At 37.8% G+C, this 14936-nt stretch overlaps 2 protein-coding genes across 3 annotated transcripts; one reads left to right on the plus strand and one right to left on the minus strand.

Moving 5' to 3' along the window:
* Positions 1-1326: 1326 nt before the first annotated feature.
* Positions 1327-5198, minus strand: spinb (spindlin b). The gene is made up of 5 exons (XM_048210783.1): positions 5040-5198; positions 3544-3609; positions 3410-3461; positions 2848-3332; positions 1327-1843 (listed from the first exon to the last, which is right to left on the minus strand). The coding sequence occupies exons 2-5, from the start codon at positions 3581-3583 to the stop codon at positions 1656-1658; spliced, it is 765 nt and encodes a 254-aa protein (XP_048066740.1). The 5' UTR covers positions 3584-3609; positions 5040-5198; the 3' UTR covers positions 1327-1655.
* A 1245-nt stretch (positions 5199-6443) lies between these two features.
* mfsd14bb (major facilitator superfamily domain containing 14Bb) lies at positions 6444-13843 on the plus strand. 2 transcript variants are annotated; one of them, XM_048210777.1, is made up of 12 exons: positions 6444-6622; positions 6942-7037; positions 7218-7280; positions 7375-7502; positions 9880-9994; positions 10078-10296; positions 10448-10561; positions 10734-10805; positions 12780-12892; positions 13057-13154; positions 13239-13384; positions 13461-13843. In XM_048210777.1, the coding sequence occupies exons 1-12, from the start codon at positions 6602-6604 to the stop codon at positions 13680-13682; spliced, it is 1407 nt and encodes a 468-aa protein (XP_048066734.1). In that variant the 5' UTR covers positions 6444-6601; the 3' UTR covers positions 13683-13843. The 2 variants fall into 2 exon arrangements, with proteins under 2 accessions (XP_048066734.1, XP_048066735.1); XM_048210778.1 differs by having other exon boundaries at positions 6445-6622; positions 6945-7037.
* Positions 13844-14936: the final 1093 nt, after the last annotated feature.

The raw sequence follows: 14936 nt of genomic DNA on the forward strand, positions 1-14936 counted from the left end.
TGACTTCAAAGAGTGCAATCGAATAAAAAAATATTTTGTTTCTAGCCATTATGCTTCAAAAGTTATTAGCATAAACATGATTGCAAATTTGGACAGTTGGTGGCGCTAGAGGGATTGATGTAGAGACTCAAATTGCTGCGGTTAATGTTCAGCCAAATTTCACAACTTTTTACCATATGGCTCTATGAGCTGCTATAGACTCAGAAGAAGACGACTAACAGGTTTCATGAAGGTAAATTTAAGACCAATTAAAGAAACATTAAGGAATAAATTGAAGCACACAATGAGTTGTATTAGTAACATTTCAAAGTTTGAAAACACAATTTCCAACAGATCTCCATTACTTTTTAATTCATTTTACAAGAAAAAAAAAAAAAGCTCTGCTTTCAAGCACTAAAATATGGAAATAACTTTACTGTACCTTCTGATCACACTGCAAAAAAAGTGTTTTTCTCAGTTTTGTGATTTTCCAGTGCAAAAATATAACCTATAACACCCATTTCACAAGATGTAATATAAGTCTCCCAGAATGTGTGTGTGAAGTTTCAGCTCAAAATCCCCCACAGATCATTTATTATAGCTTGTCAAATTTGCCCCTATTTGGGTGTGAGCAAAAACACGCCGTTTTTGTGTGTGTCCCTTTAAATGCAAATGAGCTGCTGCTCCAGAAGAGGGCGGAGCTTTAACAGCTCAACAACAACAAAGCTGGAGAATCTCACGCAGCCAAAATGAGGATTGTCAGTAACGGTGTTCAGCCTTACATTGTTCAAACCGGAGTCGACACTGATGGAGAGACTCAGGAAGAAGTTACAACTTTTAGACGTTTCTGAATGGTTAGTGGATAAATTGATGTAGTTGCTGTGGAGTTGATTCAACTCATCCACTAGCATGTGCCGTCATGTTCATCTTTTGTGTTGAATTGACCCTCGTTTGTGAAGCAGTCCGGCGTAAAATGACGGCATTTACAAAAACAACTCTTCCTCTTCTCTAAAGCAGCCCAACATGGCCCCGCCCCCTTTGTTGTGTGTTCTCGGGGGCGGGGTTTATGTAAATTTTAGGGTTTGTGATGTCACTAACCCGGGAAGAAGCTTGTTGTAGTCCTTAAAAAGTGATTTCTGTAAAAGAAAATATCTCTCTTTGCATTGAACTTTGAGCGTCGTAACTTTGCAGATGTTGTTTATGATCAAACAGCAACATTACACACTAACTAAAGTTAAAAAGTCAAATCATAATCAACCACGTCGTTAATAAAAAGGAGCAAACATTTTCCAGCTAGAAAAACAAGTTCTTCCTGTTCTAATGTAATGCATCTCAATAAATGGACAAGTTGGTTTAGTCAAATACTCGAGTATTTAATCTTTAGTGGAGACGAACACAAAACGAGGAACACAGTGATGTGAAGAGTTAGCACTCCTTATGTTAATGATAAATGTTTTTAATTAATACACAACATAAAGAGAGAGAGAGAGAGAGAGAGAGAGAGAGTATTTACAATACAAGAAACCAAAGACTCTTGAATATCTGACATTCTGAACTAACCCTGTGCTGTAAAAGATTGTTTTATTCTCAAACTTTCAGCAGGAAACAGACGCATCAAAAACACTGGAAAAGGCATCGGATGCTTCTATATAACGAACAGATGGAACGTGTGATGATTAAGATCCAACCATGTCATAGACGTAGATGTGATAGTCATCATCAAACTTGATGAAGTAGACGGAGGGTTTGGCCTGAACCTGCTGGATGATCGTGCCCATCCTCTGAGCTCCTTCCTTATTCAGACACTCCACCTGCTTCCCGACCAGAGAGTCGCTCACTTCTCCCGGCTCTCTGAACTCCGGACCTGATGGAGAGGAAAGCTTTTAATAACAACACCAGTCATCTTATTCATGCAGAATCACACATCTGAATCATTATATTTATATTAGGGCTGGGTATTGACACAATTTTCACAATTCGATTATTTTGGATGTAGTATTTCAGTTTCAGCACGGCAAATTTGGCAAATTTGGCAAATTTTCTAGAGGAAAAAAATGCTGTAAACTACACGTGAGAGTCAGCTGGTGCTACTGTAATAATACTGAAGGTTAAATTAACTTATTTATATACAAACACTTCAATTACACTCAATCATGTTTTTATTATAAATAAAGTTTAGAATTAAATAATCATATTTCTACTCCAATTCGTTTTTTTGAAATATAAACATTTAAATCACGGCTGATTTATTCAAACATGCATTAAATATTGAAGAACATTAAAGATTATAATGAATATGTAACGGTGCATAGCTATATTTATCTTTCTAGAGTTCACTTTTCTAGCTGACTAATGAGTTTATGGTCACTGAATATGTTTTTCTGAGGTAAATGTGACGTCACGTGACATTGAAGCTGTTTTATTGAGTCTTTCCGAGGTTGAAGCACTGATTGAGCGATTACACGAGACATGATACGGATTTCAGTAAGTTGTACTGTATATTTTAACATACCTTCAGATGTTCATGTTTATTTCGCTGTAACTGGTATTAAAGCGGAGGAGAGGATGATCACATGCTTCTCTTTAACTGAGGCGCTAAAGCGATCCGTCACGCCACATTAAACAGTATTTATTTTCTGAATCTCATAATAAGATGGACGTCATTTGAAATCTGAGACTTTGCTTCATATCAAAAGTAACAGATTATTGTGATTTATTGGATGGGAGGAGCTACATATTCTGCTCATTCATCAACTGAAAACAGACTAGACTAATCGATTCTTGGGATTTAAGAATCAATATCGGTTCGTAAAATCGAGAAATCAATATTTTTTTACCCAGCCCTAGTTTACATATATATATACACACCTGACTCTGGAAGTATCCGCAGGTCTCCGTCTTTATAATCCTGCATCAGCTGGTACATGTACAGCATGGGGTCTTTCTCATACGTGATGAAGAACCACGCAGGCATGCTGGGAGCTCTGGACAGCACCAGACCCCTCCAGTCGTCCTTGGAGCCGTCGTCCGTTTCGAACATGTGGACCACGGGCCGTCCCAGCAGCCTGTCCGCAAGACGAGTGTCACTGACCCGAAACGAGGCGATTTCCCCGGGCAGAACCTCCAGATTCTGAACCCGCTGGTCTTTGAAGATCTCCAGGCCGTAGACGCAGTCCACACCGTCGTACTTGATGAGGTAGAGAGAGGGGTTGACCGGCACCTGGACTAACACCGTCCCCGACCACCGAGACACCGGGCTGAAGACGTCCTCCTTCCACCCGTGCTGGATTCGACAGCCGACGATGCTTTCTGTGTGAGACGCAGCCTGACCGGCGTGATGCGTGTGTTTGTGCCTGTGAACACATGACTGACCGCGTCAGCTTCACTGCTCATATACACACACACACACACACACTCCAGCGACACTCACCTGTGCGAGCTCTTCTTCTTCATGACGGACCGGCTGCTCGACACGCCGCCAGCTGAGCAGAACACAAGAACGCATCACAGTTGGTAATTCATTCACTGCAGGTTATTTTGAACACTATATAGGGGACGACTGACCTGCAGTGTGTTTGGAGCGGCTTCTGTACGGACACTCCATCCGCTGCTGTTAAATCACTGAGGACCCTAAAATAAATAAATACATTTGATTAAAATAATAAGAACATTTATTGAAATAATATTTTTATTTATTTAAATTTATAAAAATATTTTTTAAAATTAAAAAATGTATTTTTTTTTGTAAAAAAATAAATAAAAAATTAGATTCAATAATAATATATTTAAAATAAATAAAAATATATAATATAAAATTATATAAATTAGAGTTATATATATATATATATATATATATATATATATATATATATATATATATATATATATATATATAAAATATGTAAAAAAAATTTTAAATATTTACAATATATGTAAATAAATTAATAATAAATAAATTAGATTAAAATAAGAATATATATTTAAAATAAATATATAATATATATAAATAAAATAAAATAATAAAATTGATATAATATATATTTTAAATAAAAAATAATATAAATGTGATTTATACATAAATGTGTAAAAAAGTGAAAATAATTTGATTAAAATAAGAATATATATTTAAAATAAACAAAAATATAATATATAATATAAAAAATAATATAAATTAAATATATATGTTAAAGTAAAAAAAATAGATTAAATAAGAATTATATATTTAAAATAAATAAAAATATAATATATAATATACATATTTAAATATTAATATATATATATATATAAAACATATGTAAAATATTTAAAATAATAAATGTGATTAAAATAAGAATATATATTTTAAATAAATAAAAAAATAAAAATATCAAATTGATTTATATATAAAATGTGTAAAAAAGTGAAAAATAAAATAGATTAAAATAATAATATATTTAAACAAAAATATAATATATAATATATAAAAATAATATAAATCTGATATAGTTTACATTTTTTTAATTATTAAAAATAATAAATGCATCTAACAGTACTATAGTGAGTACAAAGAATTTAATACTGTAACATAATAGAAACAAAATAATTTCACATTTACTTAACACATAATTATAATGTTAATTTTTCACAGTACAAATTGTTTCTTTATACATGTAAAATAGGGATCTCTCGTCATATTTCTCTCTCCTGCATCAAATAACATAAACAGAATTATTTTTCATTGTTAGTTCATGTTAACTAATGTAAACAAACAGCCTTATTGTGTAACACTACCTGAGCTCCCTACCTAGGCAGCATTTTTGAGCATGCACTAACAAAAAAAGCACTATGTACCATGGTAAAACCGGGATTTTGGGACGTGTACCATGGTATTTTTTAAAACATGTACTTCTACTTTAAAGTAATGTTTCTAAAGTACGTACTAATGTTCATAAGAATCAGTAAATTAATGTATGAGGCATTGCATTAACTTAAAGGTGGGAATGAAGTGGAAAAACTGCTTTTACTCCAACAACACACACCGTAAACACACACACACTCACACACACCTCAGACATACACACCTCACAGTCCGGGTTTCATTGCAAACTTTAGCTGCTGTCGCTCTTCTTCACACTTTATCTTCCAATACAAACAAACAAACAGTGAACAGATTCCCGAGCGCGTGTTTCCTCTGCACAGCGCGGGCACGAGCAGCTGACGGGAGCGCGCACAATACAACACAATCAGACGCACGCGGCACAGAAGACGAGTTTGAAAGGGACTTTATTTTTTCAATAAAAACACAAAGGTGTTTATTTCGATCGGTTTTATTTCACTCATGTGCTCGTGTCGAATAAAATAAAAAGTTAATTCAGTTAATTTAGTTTTCTAATTAAAAAAACAAACAAAAAATATGCTTTTTTAAATAAAAACTTTTATTTTGAAGTCAAAATTTTAACTTAAAAAGTCATGACATAAGTCGAAATTGTGATATACTAAATTTTGATTGAAATTCATAATTTAGATGTTTTATGTCATAATGTCGAATTTTTAATCAGATAATTGACATAATTATGACTTAGTATGCCATAATTTACGTCACATTTTTATATCATAATTATTTATGTCATAATTAATATTTACGAAAGCATTTTTTTCTTATGTGGCGAACATGATCTTCCATCCACACCTACTTTCAGATTTACGATTTAGTTTTCTAATTAAAAAAACAAACACATTTTTTTAAAATAATTTTTTTAAATAAAAGTTGCCTATAAAAGTCGAAATTTTAACTTAAAAAGTCATTATGACATAAAAAGTCGAAATTGTGATATACTAAATCGAAATTTTGATTTAAATTCATAACTATTGTATAAAAAAAATTGAAATTTTGACATAAAAGTCATAATTTCGATGTTTTATGTCGTAATGTCGATTTTTTTAAATCTGATAATTGACATAATTATGACTTAGTATGCCATAATTTCATAATTTACGTCACATTTTTATCTCATAATAATAATAATAATATTAATTAATATTTACGAAAGCATTTTTTCTTATGTGGCGGAAGTGATCTTCCATCCACACCTACTTTCAGATTTATGATTTAGTTTTCTAATTTAAAAAAAAAAAAAAAAAAAAAAAAAAATCAAACTTTTTTAAAATAACTTTTATTTTGAAGTTTCCTATAAAAGTCGAAATTTTAACTTAAAAAGTCATTATGACATAAAAAGTCGAAATTGTGATATACTAAATCGAAATTTTGATTTAAATTCATAATTATGGTATAAAAAAAATTATTTTTTTTAAATAAAAATCATAATTTCGATGTTTTATGTCATAATGTCAACTTTTTAATCTGATAATTAACATAATTATGACTTAGTATGCCATAATTTACGTCACATTTTTATCTCATAATTATTTATGTCATAATTAATATTTAGGTTTTTTTTTGTTTTTTTTTACTTTTATTTTGAAGTTGCCTCAGACGGGCGCAGAGACGGAAGCCGGAAGTCGATGCTCAGGAATGTTGATGTTAGAAAGTGGAAGAGAAGAGCGTCGACGAGCTTAAAAACAGCTTGATTGATTAAATCCGAGCAGGATGATGAAGATCTCGAGCAGAATGTGAGAAAACATCATGCTGATCAAACACATCAGAGTGAGTGACGTCACCGCGCCTCAGTGTTTTACTGTGACTGAGTGGAAGGATGATAATCGGACGATAAATGTCTTTGTGTGGAGTGTTCAAGTGTGTCACGTGGTTCAGATGGCTCTATAACGATCATGAATTTGGGGTTTGTGTATTTAACCCTTAAACTCTCTTAAAACAAAAGAAACGTACATGAATCGACTGGACACACGTGTGAGTGATGAGAAACACCTGTATGACCTGTCATGTGTCCAGCTGATGTTGCTGTCATGTTTCTCAGCAGTGTGTGTGTGTGTGTGTGTGTGTGTGTGTGTGTGTTCTCCTCCAGCAGCGCAGTGTCGGCCGGGCGAAGGTGGCTCATGCAGTGGTGGTGATCTTCATGGAGTTCTTCGCCTGGGGTCTCCTGACCACACCGATGCTGACGGTCAGTCATTCACTGTCAAGATTTGTTGTTATAGTCCATTGAACAGGGACAGAATATCACCTGCAGTCTGTAGGAGCATAACATATGTGTATTTACATTTATCTTTATCACACGAGCATCACTTTCAGTTTCTCTTCTGCCGCTGGAGTGAAAGCGTCTCTGATGTTTTCTTCATTGCAGGTCCTGCATGAAACCTTCCCACAGCACACGTTCCTCATGAACGGCCTCATTCAGGGCGTCAAGGTGAGCGGTTTGCACGCGACTGTAGTGATGACATGTGACCGTAGGCTGAACATTAACCGCTCTGGTGTGATTACTGTGCCGCATGTGTCTGCAGGGCTTGCTGTCGTTCATGAGCGCTCCTCTGATCGGTGCCTTGTCTGATGTTTGGGGCAGAAAAAGCTTCCTGCTGCTCACAGTGTTTTTCACCTGCGCCCCCATCCCACTAATGAGGATCAGCCCATGGTACTGTGTGTGTGTGTGTGTGTGTGTGTGTGTGTGTGAGAGCTCCATCACATGACTCTCAAGTGACTAAAGCTCTTCGGCTGTGTTAAAGTCACATTCTGCATGAGAGACGAACCCCTCTGTAATCCACTGATTCACAGACTGACTGTCACTGAGACCTGATGATGTTTCTGTTGTTGAAATGAACTTCAGAATGAAAATGTCCTGATAATTTACACTCCTCCATGTCATCCAAGATGTTCATGTCTTTCTTTCTTCAGTGGAAAAGAAATGAAGGAAAACATTCCAGGATTTTTCTCCATATAGTGGACTTCACTGGGGTTCAACGGGTTGAAGGTCCAAATGTCAGTTTCAGTGCAGCTTCAAAGAGCTCTACATGATCCCAGACGAGGAATAAGAGTCTGATCTAGAGAAACCATCGGACATTTTCTAAAAAAATAAAAATTATATACTTTTTAACCACAAATGCTCATCTTGCACTGCTCTGTGATGCTCCACGCATGACGTCATCATGTTGGAAAGATCACACATGACGTAGGAGGAAGTACCAATCCAGTGTTTACAAAGCGAACATGCAAAGAGAAATGGCGACTTGCGCGAATAAATCACGCTATTCGTGCGTAGTTGGACGCTTGAACATTTTGAGTTTACTCGCTTCATTCGCGCGTGAAATTCACTTCACAACAGACGCGAATTCATGTCATGAGAGGGGCTTCGTCTCGTTTCTGCACACTTCCTCTGAATAAACGCATCAACTCGTCAGCGGGAAAGTAGTTGTAAAATACGGCGAATAAGCTCAATTTACCGGCTTTAGCTAGCTTGTAGTCTTAATATATATATAGCTCAAATTTCGTTTTTTACAACTTACCAGACTGTCCGTCCTCCTCACTCACTTTCTTCCAAGATCCTTTTTATTCCTGTTTCTATAAAAGTATGAAGATGTTTCGTACAGCGACGATGATTTTGTCCTCCATTGTTGTTGTTTCGGATTTCTGCCTCCGCTCGCTACATTGTAATCACATCACTTCTAGAGCAAGCTCCTGATTGGTTAACGCGGCGCGAATATTCGCCAAAGTTCAGATTTTTCAATTTGCGCGATTAGCATGAATCACGCGTTATGCGCGTCAAACGCTCGATTCGCGCAAATCTCGTCATTCGCGCCGCCTTACGGTACGTTCACACCAGACGCGAATGAAGCATTAAGCGCGAGTGATTTACATGTTAAGTCAATGCAAAGACGCGATAGACATCTTGCGGCGCGATTCGCGCGAATTGATCGTTTCTGCCGTTTGACGTGTGATTCGCGCAAGTTGAAAAATCTGAACTTTGGCGGATATTCGTGCCACGTTAACCAATCAGGAGCTTGCTCTAGAAGTGACGTGATTACGACGTAGCAAGCGGAGGCAGAAATCCGAAACAATGGAGGACAAAATCATCGTCGCTGTACGAAACATCTTTGTACTTTTATAGAAACAGGAATAAAATGGATCTTGGAAGAAAGTGAGTGAGGAGGACGGACAATCTGGTAAGTTGTAAAAAACGAAATTTGAGCTATGTATATATAAAATATATATATACAGATATAGATATTGAGACTACAAGCTAAAGCCGGTAAATTGAGCTTATTCGCCGTATTTTACAACTACTTTCCCGCTGACGAGTTGATGCGTTTATTCAGAGGAAGTGTGCAGAAACGAGACGAAGCCCCTCATGACATGAATTCGCGTCTGTTGTGAAGTGAATTTCACGCGCGAATGAAGCGAGTAAACTCAAAATGTTCAAGCGTCCAACTACGCGCAAGTCGCGTCTGGTGTGAACGCCCCATTATTTTCGCGAATCGCGGCACAGGATGTCTTGTGTCTTGACTTAACATGTAAATCACTCGCGCTTCACGCTTCATTCGCGTCTGGTGTGAACGCACCGTTAGTCAAACGACCTTTACAAAAAAAGGCAAAACAACGATGTCGGACGATTTTGAAGTCGAAGGCGAAAATGAGATGGAGTTTTTTGCTTTACCGCGGTACTTCCTCCGCGTGAGCTTTCCAACATGATGACGTCATGCGTGGAGCATCACAGAGCAGTGCAAGACGAGCATTTGTGGTTAAAAAGTATATAATGTTTATTTTTTTTAGAAAATGTCCGATGGTTTCTCTAGATTAGACTCTTATTCCTCGTCTGGGATCATGTAGAGCTCTTTGAAGCTGCACTGAAACTGACATTTGGACCTTCAACCCGTTGAACCCCAGTGAAGTCCACTATATGGAGAAAAATCCTGGAATGTTTTCATCAAAAACCATGAAAAATCATGGAGGTGAGTAAATTATCAGGACATTTTAATTCTGATTAATCCTGTAATGTGTTTGTCTCTCTTCATTAGGTGGTTTTTCGCTCTGATGTCAGTTTCTGGACTTTTCTCTGTTACGTTTTCGGTGATATTTGCATATGTGGCTGATATTACAGAAGAGCATGAAAGAAGCACAGCGTATGGACTGGTGAGAACATCTGTCTCCATCATATGATGCATTGATCAGTAGTGTGTGTGTTTCAGGACTGTCCTGTTGCTCTTTGGTTTCAGGTTTCTGCGACTTTCGCAGCGAGTTTAGTGACGAGTCCGGCTATAGGAGCGTTCCTGTCCGTCCAGTACGGAGACAGTCTGGTGGTTCTGCTCGCCACTATCATCGCGGTGGCTGATATTCTGTTCGTCCTGCTGGTGGTGCCCGAGTCTCTGCCGGACAAAATGAGACTGTCATCATGGGGTTTTCCCATTTCCTGGGAGCAGGCGGATCCTTTCGCTGTAAGTTACACATTTGATGTTTTAATATACTATAGGGTGCCTTCAGTTTTGATGTTCAAGATTCTCTGATTGATTTATTGTAGAAATCTTCATCTCAAATAATGCAGAACATCCTCTGAGGTTTTAGTTCTTGTGAATCTCTGTGTTTCAGTCTCTGAGGAAGGTCGGTAAAGACTCCACAGTGCTGCTCATCTGCGTCACAGTGTTCCTGTCGTATCTGCCGGAGGCCGGACAGTATTCCAGCTTCTTCCTCTACCTGGGACAGGTGCGTAACTGTTTTCCAGTCAAAAAATGGTGTTCACAACCCTGTTTGCTTCTGCAATGTGGATATTGATCAAGACATAAATACATTTTGATGTGAAAGTAAACATTCTTATGAATTTGTGTTCATTTTCTCTTCGAGCACAAACGTTAGAAACCGTGTGTTGATGTTTCAGGTCATTAACTTCTCGTCAGAAGCGATTGCAGGGTTTATTGCGATGGTGGGAATCCTGTCCATCATTGCACAGGTAAAGACCTTCATCTTGCACACAAACCCTTGTCTTCATGACAAATGTATTCAAACATGCATGTACAAACCCGATTCCAAAAAAGTTGGGACACTGTACAAATTGTGAATAAAATCAGAATGCAATGATGTGGAAGTTTCAAATTTCAATATTTTATTCAGAATACAACATAGATGACATATCAAATGTTTAAACTGAGAAAATGTATCATTTTAAGGAAAAAATAAGTTGATTTTAAATTTCATGGCATCAACACATCTCAGAAAAGTTGGGACAAGGTCATGTTTACCACTGTGTGGCATCCCCTCTTCTTTTTATAACAGTCTGCAAACGTCTGGGGACTGAGGAGACAAGTTGCTCAAGTTTAGGAATAGGAATGTTGTCCCATTCTTGTCTAATACAGGCTTCTAGTTGCTCAACTGTCTTAGGTCTTCTTTGTCGCATCTTCCTCTTTATGATGCGCCAAATGTTTTCTATGGGTGAAAGATCTGGACTGCAGGCTGGCCATTTCAGTACCCGGATCCTCCTTCTACGCAGCCATGATGTTGTAATTGATGCATTGTCATGTTGGAAAATGCAAGGTCTTCCCTGAAAGAGACGACGTCTGGATGGGAGCATATGTTGTTCTAGAACTTGGATATACCTTTCAGCATTGATGGTGCCTTTCCAGATGTGTAAGCTGCCCATGCCACACGCACTCATGCAACCCCATACCATCAGAGATGCAGGCTTCTGAACCGAGCGCTGATAACAACTTGGGTTGTCCTTGTCCTCTTTAGTCCGGATGACGTGGCGTCCCAGTTTTCCAAAAAGAACTTCAAATTTTGATTCGTCTGACCACAGAACAGTTTTCCACTTTGCCACAGTCCATTTTAAATGAGCCTTGGCCCAGAGAAAACGCCTGTGCTTCTGGATCATGTTTAGATATGGCTTCTTTTTTGACCTATAGAGTTTTAGCCGGCAGCGGCGAATGGCACGGTGGATTGTGTTCACCGACAATGTTTTCTGGAAGTATTCCTGAGCCCATGTTGTGATTTCCATTACAGTAGCATTCCTGTATGTGATGCAGTGCCGTCTAAGGTCCCGAAGATCACGGGCATCCAGTATGGTTTTCCGGCCTTGACCCTTACGCACAGAGATTGTTCCAGATTCTCTGAATCTTTGGATGATATTATGCACAGTAGATGATGATAACTTCAAACTCTTTGCAGTTTTTCTCTGAGAAACTCCTTTCTGATATTGCTCCACTATTTTTGGCCGCAGCATTGGGGGAATTGGTGATCCTCTGCCCATCTTGACTTCTGAGAGACACTGCCACTCTGAGAGGCTCTTTTTATACCCAATCATGTTGCCAATTGACCTAATAAGTTGCAAATTGGTCCTCCAGCTGTTCCTTATATGTACATTTAACTTTTCCGGCCTCTTATTGCTACCTGTCCCAACTTTTTTGGAATGTGTAGCTCTCCTGAAATCCAAAATGAGCCAATATTTGGCATGACATTTCAAAATGTCTCACTTTCAACATTTGATATGTTATCTATATTCTATTGTGAATAAAATATAAGTTTATGAGATTTGTAAATTATTGCATTCCTTTTTTATTCACAATTTGTACAGTGTCCCAACTTTTTTGGAATCGGGTTTGTATATTTAACAGCTCCTCTCTAGTGTGTTTGTATAGCTAACTAATGAACTGTGAACACTTTCCTGAGGTAAATTCAGCATTAAGGAAAATTGTCCATTGACAGTTCACGCAATTAACACTTTGACACTTAAAGAAGTTCATGAAGAGAATTTGAATTTAGGCTTTTATTTATCAACTCACATGCGAGAACCAATGAGGTTCATTCTCGTGTTACGCATCACGTTTGACCTTCTGTAGTTTTTCGCCGATCAATGTTTATATGTGAGTAAAAGCCTAAATCAGACCTGATGCTTTTAAACAATCATCTGATATCGATTGTGTTTTTGCAGACGTTACTTTTAAGTGTTCTAATGAAGAGAATTGGAAATAAAAGCACAGTGCTTCTGGGACTCGGATTTCAGCTGTTCCAGCTGGCCTGGTACGGCTTCGGGTCAGAACCATGGTGAGCTGGATCTCCAATCTGAGTTTTTTCTCTGTTGATCGGTACATTCTGGCACTGTTTGTAATGGAAAAGAGATTGAGCATGTGACGTCAGCTCTATTGTGAAGGGATTACCGGTGTGTCTCTCGCTGGGTTTAAAATAGCGCTTGTGTTTCTGGACCGCAGGATGATGTGGGCGGCCGGAACCGTCGCTGCCATGTCCAGTATCACCTTTCCGGCCGTGAGCGCGCTGGTGTCTCGCTGCACGGATCACGACCAGCAGGGTATCACACAAACCACAACAACAACAACATGGCCGTCAAAAGGCCTGTCAGTGTCTCTCTTCATGAACTCTGTGTGTGTTTTAGGAGCGGTTCAGGGGATGATCACAGGGATTCGAGGTCTGTGTAACGGACTCGGTCCGGCTATGTTTGGATTCATATTCTTCCTCTTCAATGTGGAACTGAAGGAGATGAACCCCGTCCCGGACCCCATCACACCCGGCACCGAAGAGGTCAGAGATGCTGCTGAATGATGTTTTCAGTGTTATTTGTTTCCGTACAATATTCCTAGTGTCTTTTCTCTTTCAGAAGTCTGCTATTCCAGGTCCTCCCTTCCTGTTCGGCGCATGTACGGTGGTTCTGGCGCTGCTGGTGGCGGTTTTCATTCCGGCTCAACACGCTCCGGCCGTGAAGACGTGCAGCACGCGGGTCCTGACGGAGGCCGTGAGCGGCGGCGGCGGCCCGGAGAACAGCTCCGTTCCTGTGAGCGACGAAGACAACGAGCCTCTTTTACAGGACAGCAGCTTATAGACGACTGAATTCCAGCGGTGTGTCGGAAAAAGCTTTTTATGGAACGTCTAAACGTCTTTTTGGCAACTCTTTACAATAAGGTCTCATTAGTTAACACATTCTGTGCAGCATTCATTAATCTTTATCAATGTTAGTTAATAAAAACAGAAAAATAAAAAAAATTGTGAGTTTGATTTTAAATGCATTAATATATCATGAAATTAACTTGAACTAAGATTAATAAATGCTGTTTTATTGTTAGTTCATATTAACTAATGAAACCTTATTTTAAAGCGTCTTATTTCTTATCCTTTTGTCTTTGAAAGAGAATGTGCCTTCTTCATATTTTGGCATATAGTTCATGTGCTGCCGTGTATCTGAATGTAAATGTAGTCAAGCCAATGTCCTTTAATATATTACTGATGAACTTTAACCTCTGCGCTAAACTTGTACAGACTGCAATAATGATGTCGACACAAAGATTTCATCTGACAGCAGGAAGCATTTAAAATCATGTTCTTCCTCAGTGTTTCAGTCTTGTTTTCCAGCACAAATATCTAAACATTCTTAAATCAAGATACATTTACTGGAGAAGAGAAATGACTGAAGACATTAAGACAAAATGAAGTGAGTTTGTGGTTAAAACAAAAACAAATATCTGGAGTCAGAAAAATAAACTGAATTCAAAGGGGAAACAAGATTATTTTCCATTGGCAGATATTTGTTCTCGTTTTAAGCAAAAACTTCAGTCATTTCTCTTCTCCAGTAAATGTATCTTGATTTAAGAATGTTTAGATGTTTGTGCTGGAAAACAAGACAGAAACACTGAGGAAGAACATCAGTTTTGCAGTGATGCAGTTGCACGTACAGCGAGAGCGTGGCGTCTTTTATCAGAAGTCAATAAACGGCACAAAACAGACATAATCATTGTCTTTAGGTCAGATGCAGCTTTGATAGATTAATTATTAAGAAGTAAATTCAATCTATACTCATATACAAGCACCAGCTATTCGACACGGAGCTGCTACCTCACGATTAAACATCTGCTTGATTTAATACATTGATGTTTGTGTTGCAGATGTCCTGAAAAATATCATTTTTAAAACAGCTTTACTGATTTATCGTTGCTTCTTAACAGAACAGACTCTTTTATGTGATTATTTAATTAAAGTGTCTTTTTAGCATGTTATAGACAAATTTCAGTTTGATTACGTCATTCGCTGATATCATGAAACATACTGCAGCAATAACATGTGGACTACACGCCTGAATCCA

This window comes from Megalobrama amblycephala, linkage group LG12, assembly GCF_018812025.1.
Source record: "Megalobrama amblycephala isolate DHTTF-2021 linkage group LG12, ASM1881202v1, whole genome shotgun sequence".
Taxonomy (NCBI): domain Eukaryota; kingdom Metazoa; phylum Chordata; class Actinopteri; order Cypriniformes; family Xenocyprididae; genus Megalobrama; species Megalobrama amblycephala.